Raw genomic sequence first — 27,909 nt, forward strand, 5'->3', positions numbered from 1 at the left:
CATCAAAATTAAACGAAATAAACATTTGAAATATATGAGTTTGTATGTAATGTATGAATATAATATACAAGTTTCACTTTTTAAATGGAATTACTGAAATCAATCTACTTTTTCATGATATTCTAATTTTATGACCAGCACCTGTAATTGCCCGGATAGTTTGTCATTTTTGCTCGCCTAAAAGCAGCTGGAGTTTGCAACTGTGCCGCGATGGCAGGTCGCTTCGGAGGAAGTTTTAGCCAGAGGAGGAGAATTGGAGAATTACCTTCTCATCTCTGAATTAACAGAAGGGAAAATAAATAAATAAATAAGCAGGACCTGTGTAAGCAGGTCTGTTTCGGTTTCTGAATGCATATCAGATCAGAAACAGCCATGATGTCGGCTAATCTCAGACATCCAGGGCCGGGGTGGCGTCAGGGAAGCAGTTCCTGTTAACCACGCGATGATTTATAGGAAATCTGAGACTGAAATGAGCAAGCATTTCTGTTAATCTCCTCGTTTTTACCCTCAAAATAAAGTTTGTTGGTAAATATATTACTTAAATTGTTTGCCTTCCTCACAGTCTCCCGCGTAAAAAAAAAATTGAACTGGATTTACAGTACAGGTTCCAAACCGGCTCTTTGCGCCACTGCCAGTGTTTATTATTTATTATTTACTTGTGTTTACTTTTTTCATGGTCATTTATAAAGCAGTTAGTTTTAGGAATGATCATCAGTCCTAATAAATGATCTGAATAAAAAAATCACAGGTGAAAACTGTGATGATGATTGCATACAGGTAAAAGCTTGATGCATAATTAAACTTAAACTCACAGGATAGAATTAACGAGATGTGAGCCGTGGCTAGATCACCTGGCAACAAGCTGGTTTTGTTTACGACAGCAGTGGTTCCCAAACTTTTCAGCTTCCGACCCATAAAATAACAGTGACAAAGGTGTGTGACCCCATCTGTTGGCTGTTTAAATATCCAAAAGTTCTAATGATCCTATTAAATAAGAGCATAATTACAACAAACAGTCTTTAGCATGCATTTTGCTATTTTTTTAAATCCTTAAATGACTTGTATTTCAATCCTCTGTAACAATTATGGTGTAAATATTTCATAAAAACTGAATTTTTAATTGTAACTTCATATCTGGAGATTATCTAAGGACCCCTGATTGATGTTGGGTGACCCACATTGTGGTCTCGACCCCAACTTTGGGAATCATTGTACCAGAGCACCAGTTTGAAAACTGGATTTTTATTAGTCTGTAGTGACGCCATCGGGAGTCCCCGGAGCTTCACAAATGATCCATTATAGGAAGGGATTTCCCAGTGCTAAGGGAGCCGACAGAGAAAAATGATCGATTATAAGGGTTAGAACTAGAAGGATTATTTCTGAAGACGCACCTGTTCGTAAGCTTTGATTTAAAGGTAGATTAGAAACATTTTATATTTTAGTTACCTGGATCTGACTCATTCTACCAGCACAGGTCACACATATATATAGATATTTTGTTATATTCAGACTACTGAATGTGGGATTCTGGCAGCTTTCTTTTTTTTTTATTAAAGGGCCATATCTGGCCCACGAGCCACCTGTTGAATAGGCCTGCTGTAGGTCATAGAGGTCGCTCCAATGTCGCACGGCTTTCCTAAACCTTGCAGGTGATTTTCTATTTAACAGGAAGTGACCCGTACCAATAGGTAGATTAAAATAACAGTTACAGCCTCGTCACAGCTTCTACAAACCTGGTTTCTTGTGATATACTGATATAAGTTAAAAAGGTGACATTTATCAAGTATTTCCAACAAAAAAATGAATACTAAAGTGCTATTTTTGGAAACAAGACTTGCTATCAGATGATTAGTCTCTAAATAATGCAGAAAAAGTTGAGGAAAATCACACAAGTTCCTGGTAATGACTTAATTCATTTACCAATGGCAGGATTTATTTATCTTTTGCCAAACTATTTGAACTCTAAACCACAATGTGCTGCACTCTACATGAGATTGTTTGCTTTTAAGTCCTTCCAGGTTTGATGTTGCACATTTAAAACAAAATTATCCTGATCAGGTCTTATCTTGCTTTTTGTTTACCATCCACGGAGGATATCCAGGCTTCTTTGGCAGCTGAGACCGAAAATGAGAAAAAAAAAACCTGTGTGACACTTTATTAATCCACCAGTTTCTACTGTAAACATATCTAAAATGAGATTTAAAACTAGGCTACTCGTCTGCACATGAAAGCTCTGGCTGTGATACTTTGCTCGTTTAGAAAAAGGAGGTTTCCTTGTTTAGTCAGCTGGGGTTTCTGCTCTCAGCTGGAAAACTCAGAGGTCTCAGATTGTTGTTTCTTGTTCCTTTAAAAAAAAAAAATCAGGACTGTATGTGCAGCTGAATAAAGGGATTAGATCAAGTTCTTTGGACACGAGGTGATGCATGGCGTCCGGACTGAGAAACAGCTGTAAATGAAGGTCTAAAAGGAGTCCCTGGTCGTGTTAACATGATCAGGTTTAATGGAGGTCGACACACACTGATTTCATTGATTAACATCAGATTCACAGTAAAACCAACAGAAGAGCACTTAAATTAAAACCCGTTTGAACAGACCTTTTAAGGTGTCAGCTGTAGCTAAATTAAAACAAAAAAACTAAACGTTAAAGCAGACTGATAGGTCAAAGAAGGCAGGGAAAAGTGTTTCACTTTTGAGAGCCGACACTGATTTACGAGGATCTGTCGCCCTCATGTGGTTAAATGAAGAAGTTAATTTATCAGCTACAAAAACAAACAGCTAGACCCCCAAAAATATAAAAAACATTTAAAAACTACCTACACAAATCGATCTAACAGTTTGTGTAGGTTTTATTTAATTTACCGTAAAAAAAAACAAAAATTTCCTTTAGCTACATTCTTAGTTTCCCCCAACAACATTCAAACAAAGTAAACATGTCAGTTCCTTATGTTTAAAAAAAGCATGTTTTGCAAAAAATACAGAAAAGGATCAGTACAACTGTTTCCTTACTGCTGCTTTCAGTGTAAGTCACAAATACCTTTTACAAATGGTGTCAGATAGCTTAAAATTACACTTATAAATAAGCCTATCATTAGTTTTAAAAGGGATATCTAATGTATATACACACAGTGAGTGGAAAGACACAAAACTGACCTCAGATAAAAGCTATAAAAACAGGAAAAATGAAGTTGCTGAAAAAAAAAGACTATTTGTTCAAAGCCTAAGAAGGTAACTCCCACATGTGAGGCTGAGGAGCTTTAAACGAGCCGTGATTGTTGATGTGAAACCAAACAGGAGCTTCCTACTTTACCCCTCCGACTAAACGAGGGTCCAAGAGGTCACTAACTAGCAGCGAGCGCGGGGTGGAGGAAAGCCTGCTTTGCTTCGGCTTCCTGGAATTGTTTAAAAGAAAAAACTATGTATCAACTCAAACTCTGGAAGATCAGCTTTAAAGCCAACATTTTCCATTTTGTTTCATTCCAGTTCTTTTTTGAAGCACGTTCTCCACAAGCTGTTATTTCCAGGAAGGGGGAAAAAAAAGAGCTACGTAAAACAGGTTTTTCCTGTTAAAAACATCTGAAGTAACAGCTGAGTAAAAGATGAGCAGATAATCACTTCAAGTCAGGTTTGACGCTTTCGAGCGGCACCAGAAAACGTCAAAACGCGCAGTTCTTCTAACGACGCTGGATAGTTTCTAATCTCTTTTATTTTTTTTAAGCGTCTAACAACAAACTGAGTTGTGTTTGCGTCATTGAAGAGCCACTCATAGCCATGCAAATGCTGAAAATAATAAAACGTCTCAGTTTCGGAGAGGAGTTTCAGGCCTTCGGTGTTTCAGTCTGTCATGGGTGTCTCCTCTGCAAAGAAGAATAAGAAAGTAAAAGAAAGATTTACACCCCGCTGCTACAAACTGATGATGAGTGGCTAAATCTGACTATAATTCAACATAGAACAGTGATGTTTTTCAGCTGAATCTTACCATCTAGTTGCTTCTTTGATGGCAGCGCACTCGTCCCGTTGGAGGCTGTAGCATCTGGTTTTCACAATAAAAGCAAACAGAAGTCAACTTTTTTTTGTCCCACTCAAAAAAATAATCTTTTAAAACCAATAAAGAAAAATAGAGGAAAAATACACGGACGTGGAAACTTACGTTGGCTCTCACCCTTCTTCCAAAAGTCTAAAAACAAAAAACAGTTTAGACATTTTAGTTTAAAATGAGAAAAAAGTGATTTTTAAGTCAGAAAAAGAAAAGAGTTTAGGTTAAGTCTCTTACCTCCTTCCCAGGGCATGGATGCTGCAGAGAGATGATATATATATTTAAATAAACAGACACATTTAATGTTTTATTTGCTGTTCTTTTGATAAATTAGTCCACTAGTAGGAGGCAGGTGCTTGTAGATATATGTTGATATGACATCCTAATGATAGCAGTAAAAGTTGTTAAAGGAATCCTTTAATTAGGATTACTTACATTTTTCAAAGAACCACATCCCTGCAGAGAGGAGGAAAAACAAAAACGTGATTATGATTTCAACAAATGCAGATTAGCTGCACGAACAGAGCTTGAATAAGTAAAGAGAGAGCTGTCACCGGCTTTAATCCTGTGGATGATGACCAGCAGGAGCACAGGGAGCAGCAGACACACAAAGACCGTGACCCCGGTGGAAATCTTCAGATTCCCGGCTGGTGCTGAAAAATCAAAATCAGACGCAAGGTTTGCACAGCTAAGCAACGGCCAGGCGCTTTCCAAGAATGCCTGAGGCTTTACCAGCATTTTATTGGGGATACAAACATGCTCTGCCTATGTGTTCGCACAATTTTTTTTTTTTTTTTTTCCCTGAATCACATGAAATCAAATGTTACTCTGTACAGAAAGGCAAAAAAGATTCAAGGAAAAGACAACAAAATTCCAAAATATTGACTTTATCTTAAATTATACTGTGTGTTTTTAAATAATCTTTTATATTTATTAAACAATATTTACACCAAACACAAATTGTGCATTAGTCTTTGAATACGGCAGATTATCAGCTTCTTGTCTTTTTTATTTTTGAAACAAATTGGACACAAACTTAAAATATAGTTAATAAAACAGCATGTGCAGATTCAAAGAGGAATTAAAACTTGCTGATTTATCGTCTATAAAAAAGCAAAATGAGTCAGTTCTTTTTATTTTTAACCAGACAAGAAAAGTTTTTTTTTTTTTTTTAAAAAAAGGAAAGCAGTTTACCAGAAAATCATTTCAGCCGCTGTTTTAGGAACCTCGTTTAAAGACGTTTTAAAATCTGAAAACACCCCAGTTATTGAGTCAGTTTCAAGTCCTTCCAGTGAGCGTTGTGGAGTTTTCATTTATGAAAGGGTACAAACAAATATCTGAACATTTGTAGTTTACGGCAACAAAAATCCGTTAGCACTCAGAATCTCAGCTACTAACACAGCCAATTTTAGATTGTTGTCTCTAAAACTGACTGATTTACGGCCAGTTTGGTGTTTTTTAAGGTTGGTTGGCTGTTCGGCCATCTTGAACCAGGTCAATTCCAAAAAATGATCGAAATTAAAATTTGTCCAGTGTTTCATGAGATTGTTTGGTAACAGACACAAAAACATTATGGTTTGCCTTTCAGTGGCAGAAGATAAAAATATATACACTATACTGCCAAAAGTATTCACTCAAATCCTTGAATTCAGGTGTTCCGATCACTTCCGTGGCCACAGGTGTATAAAATTAATCACCTAGGCATGCAAACTGCTTCTACAACCATCTGTGAAGGAATGGGTCGCTCTCAGGAGCTCAGTGGATTCCCACGTGGTGTTGTGATAGGATGGCTCCTGCGCAATTAGTTCAGTTGTAAAATATCCTCTCCATTTAATATTCCCCAGTCAGCTGTTAGTGGGATTATAACAAAGTGGAAGCGATTGGGAACGACGACAACTCGGCTATGTAAAACCACAGAGTGGGCTCAGAGGATGCTGAGGAGCACAGAGGTCACCAATGTTCTGCAGAGTCAACAGCTACAGACCTCCAGACTTCATGTGTCCTTCAGATCAGATCAGGAACAGAGAGTAGAGAGCTTCATGGAATGGGTTTCCATGGCAGCAGCTGCATCCAAGCCTTCCATCACCAAGAGCAAAGAGTCAGATGCAGTGGAGAAAAGACCGGCGCCACTGGACTCTAAAGCGGTGGAGATGTGTCCTCTGGAGGGACGGATCACGCTTCTCTGTCTGAGTTTGGCTGCTGCCAGGAGAACGGTTCTTGTCTGACTGGTGGAGGGAGGATCATGGTGTGTGGTTGTTTTTCAGGAGTTGGGCTCCAGTTAAAGGAACTCTTAATGCTTCAGCATACCAAGACATTTTGGACAATTTCATGCTCCCAACTTTGTGGGAACAGGAATGGCCCCTTCCTGTACCAACAGCACCAGTGCACAAAGCAAGGTCCATAAAGACATGTATGAGGGAGTTTGGTGTGGTAGAACCTGACTGATCTGCACAGGGTCTTGACCTCAACCTGACAGAACACCTTTGGGATGAATTAGAGCAGAGACTGAGAGCCAGGCCTTCTGTCCAACATCAGAGTGTGACCTCACAGATGAGCTTCTGGAAGAATGGTAAAAAACTCCCATAAACACTCCTAAACCTGTGGAAAGCCTTCCCAGAAGAGCTAAAGCTGTTATAGCTGCAGAGGGTGGACCAACATTTATATTCATTGTGTGTCTATATCTAGTTTCCTGTCTGGCAAGAAGGCCGACTCACTTCACTGTAACCAGATCTACCTTAATGGTATAATTAAAGTTGATTGATTGGATTAGGAATGGGATGCAACTCAAGTTCATATGTGTGTGAAGGCAGAATACTGTTGGCAATATAGTGTAAATTTGATGAACATCAATAAAACCTGTTTTGTGGCGTATACTTACAAATAGTTAAAGGGTTCTGGATGGGTTGGCTGCTCTCCTTACTGACTGGATTCTTCATCTCACAAATAAACTCCTTTGTATCTGAACTGCCCTCCTGACAGCAAAAAACAAAACAAATGGTTAGTAAGAAAAAACTTTACATATATGTGATATATGACAGAGAAGACTACTACCAGCAAAGAAAGCCAACATTATTGATCTGTTTATCACTTAAAAACTTAGATCACCTGGGAAATCCCTTCGTAAAATGCTTGGCTTCATTGGGATGTTTGGGGATTACCCTAGGGCTGGAATTCCCAACGGCATCACTCCAGATCAATAAAAATCGAGTTTTCAAAGCAGAACCCTCATAAACAAAACCCCTCATGACTCTTTTTGCCAGCACAGGTCACATCTGTGCAATGATCTGAAGGAATAACCCCATAAACGAACACAACGTATAAATAATACCGTAATAATGTGGTCTTTCCCAGAGATGTTTAGCATCACGTTATTGTCTGACATCCATGTGTATTCGACTGGCACGGCTCCTGTTGTGTCTCCATCACAGGTCAGTTTATACTGATTCTCTCCTGCTGGGGATTGATTGATGGTGGGCACCGGAACAGAAGCTATTTTGTTAGAGAAAAGACAAGGAGAAACGTCACCATGCTACGTTACAGTGTGTGTTTTTAGATCTGAAACGCTCCCGCGGCTGTACTTGGTGAGCAAGGTCACCTAGAATCCTTCTACTTACAGATGATGATGAGTTTAATCGGAGTGCCCGCTTTTTCTCCGAAATCCGGCGTGTACGTATTGCTGTCATTCTGAACGAGTCTTCTGATTGTCATCACTCCCGTCGACAGGTTCAGATCTGCACGCTCTTTAAACAGTTAGGTACGTGTCAGCTCTCTGTCTTAAGTCATGGAAAGAAAACAAACCAAACATAACTACCTTTAAAATGGCGGTATTTATCAACGGTTGTTCCATCCCACTCAACGGCTTTGTTCGCCCCATCTTTCCATGTGATGGATTTGGTTTGGCTGGTCACAGATATTCCAGCTGGTTTGAGGTCAACGTCATCGCCCAGTTTCCTATACAATATTATTTCTGCAGGAACAACAACAAAAAAATGTCTTTTTTGGGGGGTCAAAAACCTTCCTATATGGGCTTCTATTTGGCTGGATTGTGGTTTTGATGACTACATATAATAACTAAGAACTAAGCAACATGGACTTGACCAACTTCGAGGGCTCTGTCGCGTATTTTTGTTTCTTTTCGCAGTGTTTAACACTTAAATGTGGGACGTAAGGGTATTTCAGGTGTAAACAAATAATATCAACCAGCCACCTTTAAATCGTTGTGTTTTATGGCAAGATGTGATCCTAAAGACGCCAACTGCTAAGATGTGTTTTACACGTCTGTCTAAAGATAGATTTTTTTTTGGATAAAAATATTTTAAAAATGCCTTGGTAGTTTCTTTATTTTTAACTATTTGACGTTCGTAAACACTAAAATGGAGACAAAGTTTCGCCGATTACAAGTAGTAAAATGATTTCATTTTTTTCAGATTTCTTTCCTTCTGCTGTAGTTCACTGTATTTAATTTAACTGTATTATTTTAGAAAGGTACTCGTGAACTACAAAATAAAAAACACAAACAGCTATCCTAAGCTATATCAAATGGCACAGCTTGAAAAAACGTTTACCTCAGCGGTTTTCCAGATACATGCAGTTGTGGCGTAAGGGTACTTCCATATTTTCATTTATCCTAATGCAGTTTCATATAAAGTACAGTTTTATTTTCTCTTTTTGTTGAGGTTTCAATCCTTTATTACAGCTGTTTGCAAAGCCTTCAGGGTCCAAATGACAGTGGTAGAAACCTGCATCTGCCATGGATTACATCAAATCGGCTATAAATGTTGTTAACAAGCTAATTAAACAAAGATTGTGCAGTTTAATACTCATTTATGACTACGTTTGTATAGTTCTTGTAACTAAAATGCCAAAAAATGTCCTAATGTAAACATTTCATAAATCATTTTGATTTCTGGAGATCACCCCAGGACCCCAGTCTTGACCCTCAGTGGGACCCCGACCCAGACATTAGGAAACCAACATGGTTTCCAAGTTTAAATGAACAATTTTCCACGTTTTTAACCAAATTTTGTGTCTAAAATGGGTGGGGCCATGGCACCAAAAGACTGAATACATTACACTTAAACTAAAAACAAACAAACAAAATGTATAAAAAGTGTACATTCATTCTAAAGTGGAGTATTTTAACGCACCAGCAGTCACTGAAGCAGCCAGAAAAAGAACCAACAAACCGCCCAGCATTGTCCCGACTTCGTCGAGGCTTTTTTCAACAGGTCGTAAACGAGACGAAATCCAAGATGCTTACAAAAAGAATCATCCCAAATAAAGTCAGCTAAGATCCAAAGCCGTTTTAGTCCGAGTGTAGCAGCTTAAACAACATGGGAGTGAGAATGTTTTGGCTTAAAACGCAGCGTCGGTAGACGGTGCGACACAAAAAACCGACTCCGATATTGAAAGTTGTTGTAAACAAATCTCCGCCTCCTCGCATAATAATGAATTACTATAAAAAAACTGACTCTAATTGTTGGTTTCTTGGCATAGTAATGCAGCCAACATTAGGCTAAGAATCCGAAAAGTTAAAGTTTTGTTATGTTTTATTTTTGGGTTATATGTAAAAACTTTAAAACATGAAATTGCACTGTACTGCCCCTAACGGCCAGATACTGATACTGCAACGAGGTCTGATGACGTCATCAAAAAGCGTCTTCATTTTAACTATAGACTATTAATATCTATGATCACATTATGAACACATTAAACGAGGACAAAAAGTCACAACATACCGAACATTTTGTTTGCCTAAAAAATTAATAAGGCTAAATGAAATTAAACAACCGCTGCAGCAGCTTCTTCCGCCCCATTTAAAGCTACGCTCATGACGTCATCGCGAAGGACACAGGACTTTGTTGTTTTGTTTTTTAGAAAAAAAGCGTCGTTTTTCTTGACATGAAAAATATTTTTCCGTTTCCTCGGGTTCTGAAGTACTGAAGAACTGGAGCTAACAGCCCACCATCTTAAGGAGCTATGGATCTAATGCGCTACCGTCATTTGATGTAAAATATTGTCAGCTAAACATCTTCTCATTTGTCAGTGCTGATAAACTCTATAAAGCTTACATATTATATATAACAACATAGATGAATGAATGAATATATGTGTATATATTTATATTTTAATCCATTATCTGTATGTTGTAAGTCTTGGGTGCACCATTTACCATTGTTTACACTCAGGTGTTCATTATTGATGTTTACCATAAATAAATACATTATGGTATGTGATCAGAGAATACTGTCTTCAAATGCTGTCTTCTTTGTTGGCGCTGCAGCAGGTCAGGATCTGAAATCAATTCAAGAGTTGTTTATGTTTTTTTATTCTGTTACTTTTGTCTTTGGGGAAGAAAATGTAAATAATGGCTTAAAAATAACAGCAACATCTATCCAATTATTTTTTTTTTTAGCTCATAGTTCGGCAAGAGCCTGTTATCATTACTTTTACCATTATTTTTAATTAACCAAATTAAAAATAAAATTAAATTAACATAACACTGAGATCAAGATCCCTTTTTACAAGGATGATGTGGCCAAAAGGTAAGTAGCCCACATTCTTAAACGATCAAAAACAAGTAGCATTATAGGATAAAGCACAAGTTATTTTACCCGCATAAATGGTTTTAAAGTTAAAGTACATGGGCACAGCATAATTAGCAATTTTAACAGTGACTTAAAACAAAAGAAATGGTAAAAAAAAAATACAAGCAGTGGATAAAAAACACAATTTGATTCTGTCGTTCAGGACAGAAAAAAATCATGTCTATGTTTTCAACACTAAGCTGAATGAGAACAGTACACAGTTTAACATGTTTTCATCACTGTGCTGTAAATGTGGCTTTTTTGGCTTATTTATCCACAGGTTTGGGATTCAGAGGCTCCAGCTGCAGCCACAGTCCTCCCTCGGCACGCAGGACGAGCTGGGGGAGACGTCGGACTCCCTTGGAGCCACTCCCTGATTTGGGGTCAACACCCAGGGTCAGACGAAACCTGAGCAGGGTCAAGGCCACGACAACCCGAAGCTCGGCCATGGCGAACTTCTGCCCGATACAGTTCCTGTGGGCAGACGTGGATTCATTTCTTCAGCGACAGATGCAGCTGTTTCAGATCTCACTAGGTTTGGAGACAAAAAACGGTACCTGGGGCCCGACGAGAAGGGGATGAAAGCGTGAGAGGAGTGACTCCGAGTGTTGGCTGGATCAAAACGCAGAGGATCAAACTCCTGGTTCAGGAACAGATCACAGGTTAAACATGCCAGATATGAACCAAATTTCAGCTAAGATTATTATTCCAAGCTCTTACATGAGGGTTTGCCCAGACTGCAGGATTGTGGTGTGTTCCATATAGGCTAACCAAACAGATTACACCTGCATAAATACAAAAAGAAGAAGAGTGGCATCAGAACCAGAAAAATCCTTCTAATCATGGGTTTCACTTCCCAGTTGGTTCTGGTAAAATCTCAGTAAATGGGATTCTCTGACATCTTGTAACACAAATAACCTAAATGAAGGAGGCTGCTGGCATATGTAGATCAAAATTAGACCACACACAGTTTTATAGTTTCTTATAGGTAGTCTGACAGCTCAGAGGGAACCGAGCTCCTCACCCTCTGGTACTGAGAGACCCCCCGGCAGCGTCATGTCCTGGGTGTACCTCCTTGTTACGGCCTGAACAGGTGAGTGGAGTCTGAGACTCTCTCTGATGCACATGGTGGTGAACGGAAGGTTGGACAGATCCTCCCTTTATGTAAAATAAAATGTCAGGGCATGTGCAAATACAAAGCTCTTAAGTGTGTGTGTGTGTGTGTGTGTATTTTCTGACCACTCTATCGCATGTCTCTCTCGTCCCTCCATCAGCTCCATCACTTCCTGCCTGCATTTTTCTTGATGGTGTGAATGTCGTGCTAAATTGTACAGCGTCCAGCAAATTGCACTGGCTGTTGTGTCATGGCCTGCGGAAAAAATGAGATGGATTTAAATAAAACTTCAACTCTTTATTATTAGACTTTCTTTAAACAGTTTTGCATAGTTGTGCAGTTCAGAAAATGAAGCAAATCAGCTCAGTCTTTGTCCATACAATCTATTTTAGTTCCTGTTGCTTTAAGTACCTCATCCCCTAAAAGCCCATTTTGTTCTGACTGGTGATGTTCTGGAAGCTATCCAATTCGAATATGTTGTAAAAATATAAAAATAAATGAAAAAAAAGAATAAAATGGTTATTTTAAAATGTCATGGTTCTCATACTTGTAAGGATGTGTTGAATCTGTTTTTTGCTGTTTTATTTTCAAAATGCTTCTGCTTTGCCAAGATACTTTTTGGCTTAAAAAAAAAAAATTCCCACCACCATTACACATCTTGTCATGATTATTAACTTTGTGTTCATGTATTCCCATTGGTTTCAGTAATATCCTGTCAGATTACCATATCTTTGTTTGTAGCGAATAGCCAGTTGTCGAATTGAGGCTTTCTCAGTCCAAACTGGAAAGTGTGCAGTTGCAGAGCTTTAAACTTGCAATGCTCTATTTAAACATGCAGATTTGCAACCCAGTTGGAGCTGAGAAATTCTCTCGGGTGAGAAGCAAAGCATCTCCAACAAGTAAATAAGTCCAGTTTTAAAATCAGGGCTTTCCAATTCTTACACTCCAATCTGAAACTAATCCTCGATTACAGAAATCTAAGCATAAATAACACTTTTAACTGTGCAGATTTGATGTAAAATAGTGCAACTTTTGATAAAAGAAACTATTATTATTTTAAAGATCAGCTGAACTGGTGAACAATGCTTTTGTTACAACTGTCTTGTTATAGTGTGACTGGTGGAAGTTGTAATGTACTGTTATGACCACAGAGGGCGCTCTTCAGTCCATATCTCACCTGCAAACATAAATGTGTTGGCCTCAGCCTGTATTTCCTCATCTGATAGGCCCTGTTCATCATCATCCTGCAACACACAATTTATATATATATATATATATATATATATATATATATATATATATATATATATATATATATATATATATATTTCTGCATTAACAGTAATTAAATGCACAACCTTTTGCATTTTTCAAAACAACAGAAACTTTACTTTTATTTTATTTTCCATAATTTGTTCATCTATCACTGTTTTTCTGCTCTACCTTTGACAGGAGTATAACGTCTACAAAATCTTTCTTCTTCTGTGGTGTTGTGGTCAGAGTAGTTTGTGTTTCTGTCTCCCTCTGCTGGCTGATGAGGGCACGGCGCTTCTGAACCACTTCTCTGGTGAATCTGCAAATTACAAAACACAGCTGGACAAAACAGACTCTTCTCGGCTAAATTTAGAGTTTGAGCTATAAATTTTCTTTAGATTTTTGTAGATTATTTAACAGTTCTTCAAAACATCAAAAAGCAGTATAGTTTCTTGTGATATTAAGTCAATACCATTAGTAAAAATCAAGAGCTAGGAAGTGTAAGTCAGTAGATTGGAAAACCAAATTGTTGAGAAAGAAACAAGACACGTTTTTCAAAAATTTTCAGTTAATTCCTCTGAACAAATGCGTAACACAGCTACATAAAGGCCAAACCATTGCATTAACTCTACCTGTGTACCACACTCAGGGCCCGTTTGAACCGTTTTCCCTGCTGAGTTTTCCAGTAGATCCAGTCCCAGTGGTGTAAAATCCTAAAACGGCGATCTATTACCAGGTCGCTGAGCTCCACTATGGCCGCCACGTATTCATTGGTGGATCTGCAAGGGAAGGAAGTTTTTTTAAAACACGCACGACGACACATCAGGGGCTGAACGTTTTGGTTGAATCTGTCAAGCTCTCACTCCTGACAGTTGCTGCTGTAGCTGAAGGCACATTTCAGTAAACTGTCCAGAGTCATCAGTGTGACGTGGTTGAACATCTCCAAGTTGGTCGTTCCTTCAGCTACCAGACGGGACCACTTATTCTGCAAAAAAAAAAAAAATATATCAAGGGAGTGGGCCTCCTCCAACAATGGTGTGTCATTAAGCTTACCAGCTGTAATTGTTTAGCTTGACTGAATTCTCCCTTTTTTAAAGCTCTGACTGCAAATATACTCTCATAAATAACATGAGGTTATGTCATTTGTGGGGTTTTGTGACAGTCTCAAATATTGCACTCGTGGCACACAGTTTGCAAAGTTCTGTCTGTGCGTGCCTTACATGCATGGTGTTAGTTGAGGAGTTAAATGTTGTGACATAGTTCTTCAGAATATCGAAATGGAAAGCTGGAGTCAGCAGCCGCCTCCTGTGGGACCACTCCTCCCCGTTGCTTATCAATAAACTTTTTCCTGAGACGAGAGCGACAAGCGTTTGCGTTTTAAGCCATAAAGCTTGTCTTTTTTTATTTGTTTATCCATTCATCGCCATATTTGACTCACCCAGCCATGGACGCAGGTGGCCGTAGATAAGCTCATCCTTCACCGTGATGTTTCCTTGAAGAAGTACCCAAAAAGTGTCAAGCATTACCCTTACAGTTTTGAAAACAATAGCTTTAGTAGCGCAAGTGTTGTCCTACCAGATGCCATCAGCAGAGGTTTTACGTAATCAGGATGGAAGATTCTGACCAGGTGATAGAAAGGACCCAGGAACCAGCAGCAGGAGTGTTTGTAGGTCTGCACCAAGTCATCCACCCTCTGGAGACCTTCTTCTGTGCTCTGCATCTGAGGGAAGAACAGGTTTGTTGCATCCTAAGCTGCAGGTAAACGGTGTCGCTGTGTGCCAGTCACTCCCAGACAGTACCTGACCCAGGTGTCCTAACAGCCACGAGCGCGTCTCTGGCTTGTCGAAGCAGGACAGCCTGTGAGTGTACCAGGCGTGGCGCACGAGCAGCCTGGTGGTCCAAGCTGCAGCCACAGCCGCCAGTCCTGTTCCGACCCAACGCAGAAAGAGACAAAGCCCTGTCCAGCTAAAGACCTGACAGAGGACACTGTGGAGGACAGCCATCCTAAAGGGACAGGAAGACGAATGTCCACAAGTCTGGTTCTGTTCTGTTCTGATCTGACAGTGAGAAGTTAAAGATGTTGAAATGTGCAGAAAACTAACTGTTCCACCCAACATTGCAGTTATTTCAACACGAACATTATGACACCCCTTCCTTGGACTGCTAAAGTACACAATCACTTCTGCATTTTTAACTAATATAATTTTTTTTTATCTTGATAAAGACTCAATGGAGAAGAAAAACTAAAAAACCCCAAAAACCAAAACTGACAGTGAGACAGAAGAGTTAAAAGAGTACAACGCATATAAAAGCACACAAAATTATATTATGATTTATCAGAATCACGTTTTTAACATGTATAGAATGCACACATTTAATTATTTCATGCATTACATTTGTGGAGAATTTAATATACATTGCTATAACGGTAAAGCTGTGCCTTTAAGCCTTTTAGCTTGAGTTATTTTTATTTGAAGTTCATGTCTCAGCTGAAAAACTGATAGAATAAATGAATGAACTTATTTCAACAAAACGAAAAAAAAAAAAGAACAGAAACACAACTGTTTTGGGCAACCTACAGAAGGATCTGTTAGAAAAGGAGTAGGTTGAAGTAAAACCTATAGTTCCCTACCCCTTTCTCACCTATTTATTGATCAAAATAATTGTAGCTGTAATTCAAATGAACCCCTTTTACATTATATACACTAGAAACTTATTATTTACAGCATATTTTAGATCCCAGAAGTAAATATTTATCTTTTCCTTGTACAGTTTGTTCAATGTTCATTAAAACCTGTTTTGGTATATGTATAGTTCAAGTTTGCAGGATAAAAAAGTACGATGAATATTTATGGCTTTTAAACGGCAAAACAATAAAATCTGAAGTGAAGATAAAGTCAGAGTGCAGAGCTAATGTTTGCAGTCTCACTCAGTGGCTAATCATGATCGAAAAACAGTGTATTCCTCTTGATCAGTAAACTGAAATATTGAGTTTTCCCATTTTATCCTTGATAAATCTCTGCTTTCCGAGCCGCTCCTGAAGGCCGCGCTGATTGGCGGTTTATGCACCTGGCGGAGCTGAAGCCGTTCCTAAAAATCAGAAAACTTTACAAATTGACATTTTATCTTAAGAAAAACCTGAAAGCAGGCGACACAGCGGATGATGTTAGTTATAATGTTTACTCCTGTCAGTTTCAGGTAAGTTTTATTTAGCTGTTTTTTTAGTGATGCGAAACAAACAAACAAAAAAAGCTTGATAAGCTACATTAAACAGTTTTTTAAAAATTAATTTGACAATAAAATAACTCGGACATCTGTTTTGTAGAAATTGTTACATTTAGTACAGTAAAACAGGTTTTTGCTTCATAAATACTAAAAATAATTTAATTTTTTATGTTTGTAGCACAACACTAGCCCAAATAAATAAGTTTATGCTTCAGTCTTGTTTTTATCAATATTTTACTGATAAACATAAGCTTTTAAAACAATTATGGCACTTGTTTTAAACAATATTCTCATTTTTGTTTGACTCCTGACAATTAGGGTTGCATTAATAAGCCTAAAGTTTATTTATATTGAATTAAAAATGCATTTTAATTGTAGTTCCTTATACACCCTGTTAGGATAAATGATCTAATATTAACCACTCAGTTATGGTATTAGTTGGAACTCAAGAATAAATCTGCTTTTGTGTAATTTTATTTTTCTTGGGTATAATTTACTTGTTTTATAGTTTGCTTAACTCATATTTTTGAATTGATTGTATTCTATATGTCGATTTCAGGGATTGCTTCACACAGAAACGCTCAATGTTTTATATTTAAAACCAAATACAGTTTATCTTGTAACTTTTCAGTGAAGCTGAGAGATAAAGCCTTACTTGTAGATCCCAAATTTTTGTATTCATTTAATGTTTATTTAATTTTTTTTAATGTTTAAAGTTTTTTTCATGCTATTAATTGAGTAAAATCTCTCTTTATCAACTCAACAGGACAGAAATTTGAAATACATTACATTCCTATGGTCATGTTTCCTACTTTTTAATCATGAGCATAAATATTTTGGGTTAAATTATTAAACTTATGTTTTAAATTATAGTTTGTATATAAAGAAATGATTAAATCTTGACTTAAGAAAGCAATGTGTCCACTAAAATGTATTTGCAAACAGATTCTTGCACTTTAATAAGGTTTAGGAAGCTGTTTAGATACAGTATGTAATGAATTAAAAACTAAAACTTTCTCAAATTATTACTAAAAACATGCTGTTCAGTTCTGGAAACATTCAGTTGATTTTGTTTTATGTTTAAAATAAGCTGAGTTTTTTTTTTTACATGTTTTGATCTATTTTTGTTGTTTTGTTTGTGTTCATCTTACAGGTTTCCAACCTGACGTAAGTAAAATGTCGGACGGGCAAGATGGTTGGGCCAACCAAAGAGGAGTCGTTCCTCCTTGTTCCCCTCAGTTGTCCCAGCGTTGCAGCCCCAATCCATCATGGCTGCCAGCTGGATCTCCCCTTCGGCCTTCGTGGAGTAGTCGTCGCTACGAGCGGGATAACGACTCTGGTAGGCCTACCTGTCAAGCTGATATGGAGTCGCCTTCAAGTCGGCTTTATGAGGAGCTTTTCTGCACCAGCCAGTCTTCCATCCCTCTGGTCCCCCTGGCTGGTGCTTTAATGGCCGCCTCCAGGCCGCGGGCCGACGTGGTGAAGGAAGGTTATTTGGGGAAGTTGGAGCGGAACCACAGAAGATATTTTGTCCTGCGAGCGGGAAGTCACACTGGGCCAAGTCGACTGGAGTGGTACAAGAGCCAGGAGCAGTCTGCTGGGAAAGCACCGCTGTTTGGGTCTAACAAGCAAGGGTTGGTAGACATCACTTTGACTAATTAAAGAGCTTTAATGAGACTTCAAACTTCACTGACTCATACCCTCAGTTAGTGCATTTTATTCACGATTATAAGCTTTGTGGAAAACAGTGATATGGTATGGTTTGAGTTAGCAGTTATGAAAACTAAATATTTGCCTTTGTTTTGCTGTGCAGCTTTTCTAAGCAATTTAAGAATAAAAAGATCAGCTTGAAGTTTTCGTGTCGATCCTAAAGTCTGACTTATAATCAAACCTGGAATTTACTCCGCTTGTAAATATTTCTAGCTTGGCATGCACTGTTTTACTAATTAATGCAGAAAAGTTTGTGGAGTCAAGAACTTACTAAATACTCCAAAAATTAACTATTTGTTTAATACAAAAAAAAAGATCAGTACTGTTGACATATCTGTTCTTGTTTTTCTAAAACTGAGCCCTACGGGCTTCTGAGGTAATTTTAAGAAAATTTGAAACCCGATTTCCTTCTCAGGGCGATCTACCTGCGCTGCTGCCTTGGCGTGAGCCGGATCGGCAGTTCTCGTAAGGGCCACACGGTGGCGCTGTACGACAAAGACCAGACCATGGTACTGGTGATGGAGGACCAGCAGCAACAAGAAGACTGGTATGCAGCCATTAGGAAACTGATGGAAGAAGAGCAGAAAGACGAAGAGCACGTCGAAGGGTTTGAGGAGGATGATGGGTACTGCACTCTGCCACCTGCAGCTTTCTTCAAAGAGGTAGGATCCGATTTTTTATATTTAATACATCACATAATTAGTGAGTGGAAACTTAAAAAGCCTTGATTTAAAGTTGATTTCTATTTGGTTATTTAGCAAAAGATGACATTTCCCAACATTGTTGTTGCTTTTTGTTGTTTGAATGAAGCAACAAGTAAGTTTTCTAACAATATTGCTTAAGGTCTTGATGAATTTGCGACTTCCACAAGTTTTCCAACTCATTCAGCAATTAAATTAAAGCACGTCCAAAAGTTGGGGTGCTGCCTTTTGTTCAATCACAACCTCATTTTTACCGAAACAGGTTTTGAAACCTAAACCCCCAAAACAGAGAGATCCACTGAGCTTGACAAAATGAAAAAGCAGCCCAAAGTCAGACGAAAATAAATACCAAAATGTGAAAAATTTGTCTTGAGCTTGATATCTACCAATTCTGTTTTCACAACACCTCATTGTAGACTTTCACATAGAGTTTATGAAGGTAAAAGCTCTTTTGCAACACAAAATAAAGACTTTTAATCAAGAAGACCTCGTTAAAGAATATTGTATTCAAAAATTTGGCTGCCGGCTCCTGCTTCTTTCATCGTCACCCAAGGTTTGGCCCGTCACCGTGAAGCCCAGAGGTCTGGGCAGTTCCAGACCCTTCACAGGGGAGAACCGGCTCTGCCTTACCGCAACAACGCTGGTCTTGGTCAGACTGGGAGCTAGCAATGACTTCCCATCAGTCACAATACCTTTGTTGAGCGTTCGCCGCTTTGGACACTTGGACGGCTTTTTCTTTTTGGAGCTCGGCAGGTCGGCACCCAACGGTCCCGGTGAGATCTGGATGGAAGCCAGAGAAGAGGGTAATTATGTATTATAAAGGCTAGATTTGGGCCTCAACAGAGAGCTCGTGGCTTGACTTTGTTTGCTTTCTTTGAACAGGAAACGCAGCGCTGGCCCAAAACATTCACGAGGCAGTCAGAGAGACGGTCCAAGCACTACGAGCTCTTCCAGATTTCAGCAGGTCACCAAGCTCCAGTCACAATCAGCAGCCAGCCCTCCTGGCATCAAAACGCTGCCGACCCAAATACAGAGACAAGCCGCTTAATGCAAGATCTCTCACTCCACTGGTGCTTCACCCTCGAAACCCTGACGCTCAGTCCAGTCCTGTACAAAGCCACCGAAGACCTCACAAACCAGACAACACAAAATCTGAATCCTCCCTGAGCTCCACTTCTCATCAGAGTCCTTCTCGACCCCAGCAGAGCCTGGAGCCCGAGACTGACGGTTACCTGGGAACGAAAACGGAGCACTGCAGTGGCTCAGCCTGTGGGATTCAGAGCTGGGAGTCGGCTCAGAAGGATGAGGAAGGGCTGGGGTACATGGTTATGTCCCCTCAGACTAGCCACAGTTTGTCTGAGTTAACTCAGGATGATTATGTTATCATGGAGAGTCCACAGAAACTCAACCGGCCTGCTTACTCTTCGTCCTCTTTTTCTTCTCTTCAAACATCATTCAGCAGGTAAGTCTTAGATTTACTCTGTTGCAGGTGAAAACTGAAGATGTTAAATGTTTTTTGTTTTTTTTTAAATAAAGCTTTAAAAAACCTGTTTTTGCAGCTCCACCTGTGACAGTTTCTCTCCTCTGGACTCGTCTCATCATCAGTGCAACCAGTCGAGCTGGCTCGTGACTTCTGTCCAACAGTCAGAAACTGAAAATGTCCAGTCACGGACAACAACCAGCTGTCCTGCTCAGCTGCAGGACGAAACTCGACAGGACCAGAGCTCACCTCAAACCAAACCAGCCCGACGTCATGATTTGTCTGTGCTGATTGCTCCGTTTGATTTGAGCGGATCAGGCAGCACAGTGCGTCCGCTGTCCCACGTAAACTGTGTCACAGGCCTGTCCAGTCGACCCCAACATGGACAAAACCAGTCTCCAATCAGAAGACGCTGGCTGCAGACATGTCTTCTTTCTTGCCTTCAAACTGACAATGGATCTGGAGTGTTTGATTAATAGTAACTAGAACTGCTTATTTATTCATGTTTTGCTGCTGATTTTGTGATTGTTTAAAAAAAAAAAGTTTGTTGTGAGAGCTGCCCAGCGCTGATAAGAAAATTTGAAGAAACTGCAAGAAAGGGGAGGAAATATTTGATGATGATAAAATATTAAATTATTAACTTGTATGTCAGTGTGATAGCGGTGCTCTTACTTTGTAGTTGTAGTCACGTTTGTATGATGCATTGGTGTTCGGAGATTCAGGTGTGTAAACAGATCTTAACATTGTGCAGTAAACATTATATAGTATGAAATGTGAGGAGAAAAAAAAATAAAGTTGCCTTTTTTGACAAATGAGTGTTTCGTGATACTGTTTTTTTCAATTAGGCGGAGAAACGCTTTCAGGAAGTACTGCACAATAGGGGTAAAACTACAGTGACTTATTTTAAATAGGCTGTAAAAAGCATATTGAGAGATACTTTTCAGTGAGTTTTTACAGATTAAATCACAAGACTGTAGAATGTTTTACTTTGTATATTTGCTTAGGTTCCCTATATTGTTAGGATTATTTTAAAAACTTGACAAAAGAGGGTCATTTGTGTTTATCTTTGGCGACCGTGACTTTCATTTTAAATAGGCTACTTGGATGGGATACTTCCTTTGAAGGGGAGGCCCTATAATCTCTTACCTTTTTAATTTTGTTAACACCACAGGGTTTAGTTTTTGTTTAACATTGTTTTTATAATTCATAGTAATATTTTTTCTTCCTTTTCTTTTCCTGATCAAAATGACCAAGCAGAGTTCCCAGTAGTCATCAAATCAACACCAATTTTTTTTTCTCACTTAGGTCAGAGGTGCTTTTCATGTCACACTGCATCAGAAATCATAATGTTGGTGACTGTGTTGTGAGTGCCTGCTCTTCAAGAGAAGCACAGATTGAAAAGGACGAACAAACAAGAAACACTGACAAAGAGAACAAGACACAACAGGAGTGGGGGATACTGCCTGACTCCAACCCTAATATGGTTAAGAGATCAGCGTTTTAAGATTTTTAAGATGCAGCATAAGTGAAAAGGAGAGACGTTAACAGATTTCAAGTGGTAGCAGAGAGCAGAATGCAAATATCATGACACTAACGACAATTTGCCAACATTGAACAACCTTGGTACATATCTGGTCTTTACCTTTGCTGCTGCAACTGAGGATTTCACTGCCAAGGATCAAGTAAAGCATTAATTTGTTCTGTTCTGGTTCACTGCGATATTCTGGGTTTCGTTCCTAATATACAGATAATTGACGGCGAACATACATCAGTTTATTTCTGACTTGTGGGAACTGAACTTTGAGCTTGTTCTTGCTGAGTGCAAGCAACACTTTAGTGGTTTTGATGGTCTCACAAGGAGAAACTGACAGGATGTAGAAGCTAAGCCATTAGAAATAACGCCAGGCGGTATTGTCTTTGTTGGAAAAAAGATGCTGTGTGAGCAATAAAATAACTGTCCAATTAAAAACCCTAACTATCTCAGTAGGACTCACTTGTAGCTGTGCCATATCTAGGAATAACAAGTGTTCTCATGTTTTTCATCACTTCCACACAGCAATCTTCAGTTTGCGCTTTATACATGCATGACTGTGTCATTGTGGAGACATTGTGCCGCATCTACTGAGTGCAAATGCATTACGAAATGTGCTGATTGAGTGTTTGTGTGAATAAATGAATTAAAACTCATTGAAGAGGGTTTTGTAGAAAAGTGCAATATGCGTGCACGATATCTGTCTGGCACAGTCAATAAGGAGACGCTTGTTCATCATTCAGCTCATTTTGTTCCTGTGTGTGAGGCTGCTGTTGCGTCTGTGGCTTTGTGGTCCTCTCTGACTGAATCCTCCCGTCGTTCTGCTCATGAGAATGAGTCAGCTGTTATCGATTGTCCTACTTTACCAACAATTACATTTGAAGAATAAGAAATACTCAACACTGCAGGGCCAAAGAAGGGACTACGTCTTTGTTTCTGTTAGTACACTGACATTAACAGAAACACTTAAAGGACAGGTTTTCAACAGAAACAAACTGAAGGAGTCCTGCCTGGAAGATCTTTAAAAGAGGCTTAATCTTGATGAGTAAACATTTTCATCTTTTAACCCTCCTGAAGCTCTCATAGCTGAACAGAGGAAGAGGATTTCACCCGAAAACCACCGGAGTCTTGAAGATAAAACTCATACCTGCGTTCTCACGTACCTGTGGTTAGGTGATTCAGTTTTTTCTGCTGTGAAGTGCGAATGGACGTCACACCACCTGTTTCTGGTTAACCATGTGCGTTTCCCCCCTCCAGCCTTCTTCTGAAACTGCAAAATAAGTTTATTTTTGTTGCACTGGTCTTACATGGGAACCTGTAAGTTGCAGTGTGACGTTTAATGTCACATGGACTCTGAGCGTGAATACTGATGAACACTGACTGTGGTGGCGTCAAACAACCAATCACTGGAGTTATTTCTTATTTGGTACCATATGGAGAGCATAAGATGCGGATAGGTTAGTTAGAAAACCCCTCCTTCCTTTTCTTAGGCTCTAAAGGACATAAAAGCTGAGCAGAAACAGATTTCGGTGGATTTCTGGTCTCTGAAATCACACCTGAAAACACAGACAACTTTTTCTTTTGGCTCCTGCTCATCTGAGAAAAGACTCTTCACCCTTAATTTTATTTTTTTTTCATCAGGTAAAATCTTTTTTGTTTCTTAACATTGTTCTTTGAGATGTTACGTAAAGCCAGCTCGTGTTTTTGAAAGTGAAAACTTAAAATCTCAGTAAAAGTAGAAATTTGTTAATCTCAGTAGTGTCTCTGAGGATGAGTTCTTCTGATTTAAACTTGCAGAAATAGCTTATTCTGTAGCTAATATTCTATAAATAGTTTTAGCGGTGCAATCTTTCCTGTTTAGCCCAGTGTGCCACCATACATACCCCAGATCAGTAGCCAGCTTGACAGCAAGGTGGTCCTAATTTGAAATGACCAGGCAGGTCTTTGAAACACTGCAAGGCACCGAATCAGGCTCCGGAAACTTGAACTCCTGTTCTACATCTTGGAAACCCAGAAAATCTTTAAATGAATATGGTTTGTTCTCAAGTATGACACAACAGACCTGAGTAGGACCCAGACTGACATTGTATTAGACTTTAAAATTCAAAGATAATAAAGATTATAAGGGCCTACCTGGAGCTAACAACAAAAAAAGAAGTTATTTTTGTAAATTAAGAGGTTCAAACAAACACAAACATGATCGCCTTTGACAGATTTTTTTTTAGAGATTTATGAGATTTAAGCAGCTACAGCTGAGTTCATAAAGTGTTTAAAATCTTATGTTAGTGAGTTGGTTTAAAGAGGAACCTGAACCACTGCAGGAGAACCAGTTTACCGCTTCTTCATAGCAGCTAAAAACAAGGTAAGTGACCGGATTTGGAGACAGACGTTTATTATGAGGGATATTGATAATAATTACTATTTTCCAATAAGATAGGGAAAAATCAGAATACTTGTAAGTTTTTTTTTTAAAAAAAAGTATATTTCAAATAAATAATAAGATATTTTTAATGCAGTGACTTGTAACATGCTTTGGGTTTTCTTTTCCCAGAGAACGATGAGGTTTCTGCATTTCTGCCTGCTCGCCTGTTTGTGGCTGGTCCAAGTCGCCGCCTTCGAGTCCTCGAGGGAGCTCGGCTGTCCCAAACTGACAGGAAAGCTGCTCGTAAACGCAAGCTACGACAACTTCAGAAGGCAGCACGTAGATCCAGACATGACTGTCAAAAAATGTGATTCAGAGATGAAGCGGAAGAAGATCTACTGTCCAGACAACAGCTGCAAGGAGACCAACACGTTCATCCTTGCCAGTCCAAATAAAGTCAAATCCATTTGTCAGGGTCAGGGAAATTTTGATAAAAATTCTCAATTGACGTCTAGTAAAGAAAAGTTCAAAATTGTTGTGTGTAAACTAAAGAAAAGTGCAAGAAAACCCAAATGTCAATACAAGGGCAGCCTTCTCAAAAACAAAGTTGTTGTAGTGAGATGCGACAAAAGGTTGCCTGTGCACTATGACCACCACTCTCAGAGCTTCTAAAGGAGGATTGTTCTCCACAGCTGCAATTACTTCCTGTCTTTATTAAGCAGAACAATCTAAAAGATCATGCTTACCTTTTATATTAACATCTATTTGGCCTTAAATATACCTTGTCTTAGAATTGTTTGCTTTTTAAAAAAAGCATCAGCAACATTTAGAAACATGAAGGTCTTATTGTCCTTTCAGTTACTTGCATGTTTTTGCTTATTTTTTAATTTCTTTTTCTCTTTTTGCATGACGCATTTATGTCTTTACCGCAAAATGCAAAGAATAAATCTGCCTCTGCAGCAATACCGCCTCCAGGAAATTTATTGTTCTCAACAATAAAAGGTCGACGTTTGATTTATTGTGTGTTTAAATGTGTGAAATCAGATGAAACTCCTATTGTGGCGCTCGTCCTAAAGATCTGGACTCGCATAAAAACAGTAAAATCACTGAGAAAGGAAAGCTGAGTTCTCTTATTATTGCCTAAAAATGAAGACGGAGTGATATTGTATTAGTTTGTTTTTGTGTGTTTGTCTGTTAGCAAAATATATCACGAATCACTGAACAGATTTATATGAATCTTTGTATGAACACCAACTATAAACCCTTAGTCACCCCAATTCAAGATGGCCACCACAGCTAACCAACAGTAGCCTACAACACATGGCGATAACTCAGTCAGATTTAAACATATTAAGCTAAAATTTCATAAAACTCATTAATATTTGGAGTCAAACCAATTCAAGATGGATGATTGACCTTAGCCAAGACAAAAATGGTTGTACCTCAGTCAATTTGACAGATACTGAGCTATAATTGTGCGTGCTCATAGCTGGCAACCATTGTCAACACACACTCCAAGTGCTAACAGATAACAGACAACTATAACTTAGTTATTCCTCAACATAAGATGGTCTCAGTCTAACTCTGGCGAGTGGTATGCATTCCTTCAATCAGTCTTTAATTGGTTAATTTGTTGCCAGCAACACAGTCAGAGAAAACAAAGAAGTGTTCTAACGCCAGGTGCGGATTGTTTTACCGACTTCAGCTCACGTGCAGATGTTCAAAACAGCAGCTTTAAAGTACAGAGTGGGACATTTATATGGATACACCTTAATAAAACGGGAATGGTTGGTGATATTAACTTCCTGTTTGTGGCACATTAGTATATAGGAAGGGGAAAGATTTTCAAGATGGGTGGTGACCATTTTGAAGTCGGCCATTTTGGATCCAACTTTTGCCTTTTCAATGGGAAGAGGGTCATGTGACAAATCAAACTTATTGGGAATTTCACAAGAAAAACAATGGTGTGCTTGGTTTTAACGTAACTTTATTCTTCCATGAGTTATTTACAAGTTTCTCACCACTTATAAATAGTGTTCAAAGTGCTGCCCATTGTGTTGGATTGTCAATGCAACCCTCTACTCCCACTGATAGCAGCACCACAGGAGAAATGCTACCACAGGCTTCCAGTATCCGTCGTTTCAGGTGCTGCATATCTCGTATCTTCACAGCATTGACAATTGCCTTCAGATGACCCCAAAGATAAAAGACTAAGGGGGTCAGATCGGGAGACCTTGGGGGCCATTCAACTGGCCCACGACGACCAACCCACTTTCCAGGAAGTGGAAGTGGGAGAAGTGGGTTGCATTGACAATCCAACACAATGTAGTTTCATCAGCAATATCTGCATCTCCTGCCACTGGATGTGCAACATCGCCCTCTGCTGTTTACACAGAAAAGTGGAAACGATTACAGCACCTGGTTTTAACAGGTGAACGCGATTAACAATAGCGCCTCGGGCAGGCTAAAAATACTGGAACTAAACTGCAAACTGCATTTTTTATGACGGAAATGGGCGTAAAGACATAATAAAACAGTTGTTTGCTGCTCACTGATTTTATTGCTAGATGCACGTACGCTTTGGCACACACTTCAGGTGGTGCTCAGGCTTTAAAAAGATGGTGCCAGTTATTGAGAGGTCAGTTTGCTGTAATCGAGGTTTGTGACGATCTGTGCTGATTGCCGTATGGACAATCTGCTCCTCTGACCTCGCACAGGGTCTATCAGGGTCTATGTTTTAGGTTTTACATGCACAAGAATTTGGACAGTTTCAATAAGGATTTCATCTTGACATTTAGATCATAAGAATGTCAATTTAGCTTGATGAAAGATCAGATTAGAAAGAAATGTTCTGTTTATCACCTTAAAGACACGACCAGACCCAATATTGCTTTTCTTCTCACCAGGAGGGGACTTACCGGATCGAATGCTGAGGCCAGCTGCGTTCTTTGAGTGACTCCAGAGAGGCTGATCAGACCTCAGCAGGACCATGATGAGTAAGCAGGTGGCTCAATACCCACTGAGGGTCAGTGGACAGAGCTTTGTATGCATTTGTCACCTGAGGTTGTAGTCATATTTATGAGAAAAGTCTGGAGCAGCTGATGAAGTCAGGGATTGGAAGGCATAAAGGGACGGGGTCTCTTCATGTTACATCAACAAAACGTAGTTGCCTCAGTTTAACTCTGTTAATCTGGATTATTGCTGCAGAGTTATTATGTGTAGGGGTGGATTTGCGAGACCTCTATTTCTCTAATTTATTATCATGAAGTTTACTGTCTGTTTTCACGAGACACAAGCTCGACTCGTGGGAGGGAGAAAAAAAAAGTGACAACTATGTGCACAAAAAAGAGCAGCAAAATAAATATTAACCTACTTATATCCTAAATGTAATAAATGTAATGTGAATCAGGAAACTGCCTCACTAATATTCATGCTCAGGAGTCTGAGAGAAAAAGTTTGTGGCTTTTCACCAGTTCAGAACGCTTCCACGCTTAACTTGTACCTAATGTCTGTTTACAGGGGGGTTGTATATATATATATCTATATCTCTATATATATCAGGTTAAAAATCACACTGAGTGCACTTAATATTGTTTTTTCTGCTTCACACAGAACATGCAGAGAAGGGTAATGGTGTCCCTCTTTTTTAAGTCCTCTATTTGACTTCAGAAGAATAAAAAACACAAAACTTGTTCAGTGTTTGGCTTCATTTTGACCAGATTATTAATTTTATTTTGGTGCTCTGTGTCGTCAGTGAGGAGGATGTAAGAAATGGAGGCAAACTTAAAGTGAGGAGGGATTTTTAGGGGTGTAATATCTAAACCAGTGTTTCTCAACCTTTTTTGGGCCAGCGCCCCCCTATCCATTATCAAGGCCTCTTACCGCCCCCCTCCCACCCCCCACCCTTTTTTT

General features: G+C 39.0%; 3 protein-coding genes across 3 annotated transcripts; 1 reads left to right on the top strand and 2 right to left on the bottom strand.

Annotated features, from left to right (window-relative positions):
* Positions 1 to 2,477: 2,477 nt before the first annotated feature.
* LOC108246770 lies at positions 2,478 to 9,427 on the bottom strand. The gene is made up of 11 exons (XM_017434481.3): positions 9,181 to 9,427; positions 7,845 to 8,000; positions 7,648 to 7,773; positions 7,362 to 7,522; positions 6,912 to 7,005; positions 4,588 to 4,686; positions 4,469 to 4,489; positions 4,271 to 4,291; positions 4,148 to 4,174; positions 3,977 to 4,030; positions 2,478 to 3,854 (listed from the first exon to the last, which is right to left on the bottom strand). Exons 1-11 carry the CDS (start codon positions 9,227 to 9,229, stop codon positions 3,832 to 3,834), a joined length of 831 nt encoding a protein of 276 aa, XP_017289970.1. The 5' UTR covers positions 9,230 to 9,427; the 3' UTR covers positions 2,478 to 3,831.
* Positions 9,428 to 9,962: 535 nt separating this feature from the next.
* Positions 9,963 to 15,120, bottom strand: LOC108246779 (cytochrome P450 4F3). Its single transcript, XM_017434491.3, has 13 exons — positions 14,788 to 15,120; positions 14,564 to 14,708; positions 14,427 to 14,480; positions 14,209 to 14,336; positions 13,852 to 13,973; positions 13,621 to 13,767; positions 13,178 to 13,307; positions 12,912 to 12,978; positions 11,860 to 11,989; positions 11,645 to 11,778; positions 11,341 to 11,405; positions 11,178 to 11,260; positions 9,963 to 11,094 (listed from the first exon to the last, which is right to left on the bottom strand). The coding sequence occupies exons 1-13, from the start codon at positions 15,103 to 15,105 to the stop codon at positions 10,887 to 10,889; spliced, it is 1,731 nt and encodes a 576-aa protein (XP_017289980.2). The 5' UTR covers positions 15,106 to 15,120; the 3' UTR covers positions 9,963 to 10,886.
* Positions 15,121 to 16,032: 912 nt separating this feature from the next.
* LOC108246793 (insulin receptor substrate 2-B-like) lies at positions 16,033 to 20,646 on the top strand. Its single transcript, XM_017434502.3, has 6 exons — positions 16,033 to 16,186; positions 17,367 to 17,847; positions 18,339 to 18,585; positions 19,178 to 19,427; positions 19,507 to 20,086; positions 20,184 to 20,646. The coding sequence occupies exons 2-6, from the start codon at positions 17,390 to 17,392 to the stop codon at positions 20,578 to 20,580; spliced, it is 1,932 nt and encodes a 643-aa protein (XP_017289991.2). The 5' UTR covers positions 16,033 to 16,186; positions 17,367 to 17,389; the 3' UTR covers positions 20,581 to 20,646.
* Positions 20,647 to 27,909: the final 7,263 nt, after the last annotated feature.

Source organism: Kryptolebias marmoratus, linkage group LG23 (genome assembly GCF_001649575.2).
Source record: "Kryptolebias marmoratus isolate JLee-2015 linkage group LG23, ASM164957v2, whole genome shotgun sequence".
NCBI classification, from domain to species: Eukaryota; Metazoa; Chordata; class Actinopteri; order Cyprinodontiformes; family Rivulidae; genus Kryptolebias; species Kryptolebias marmoratus.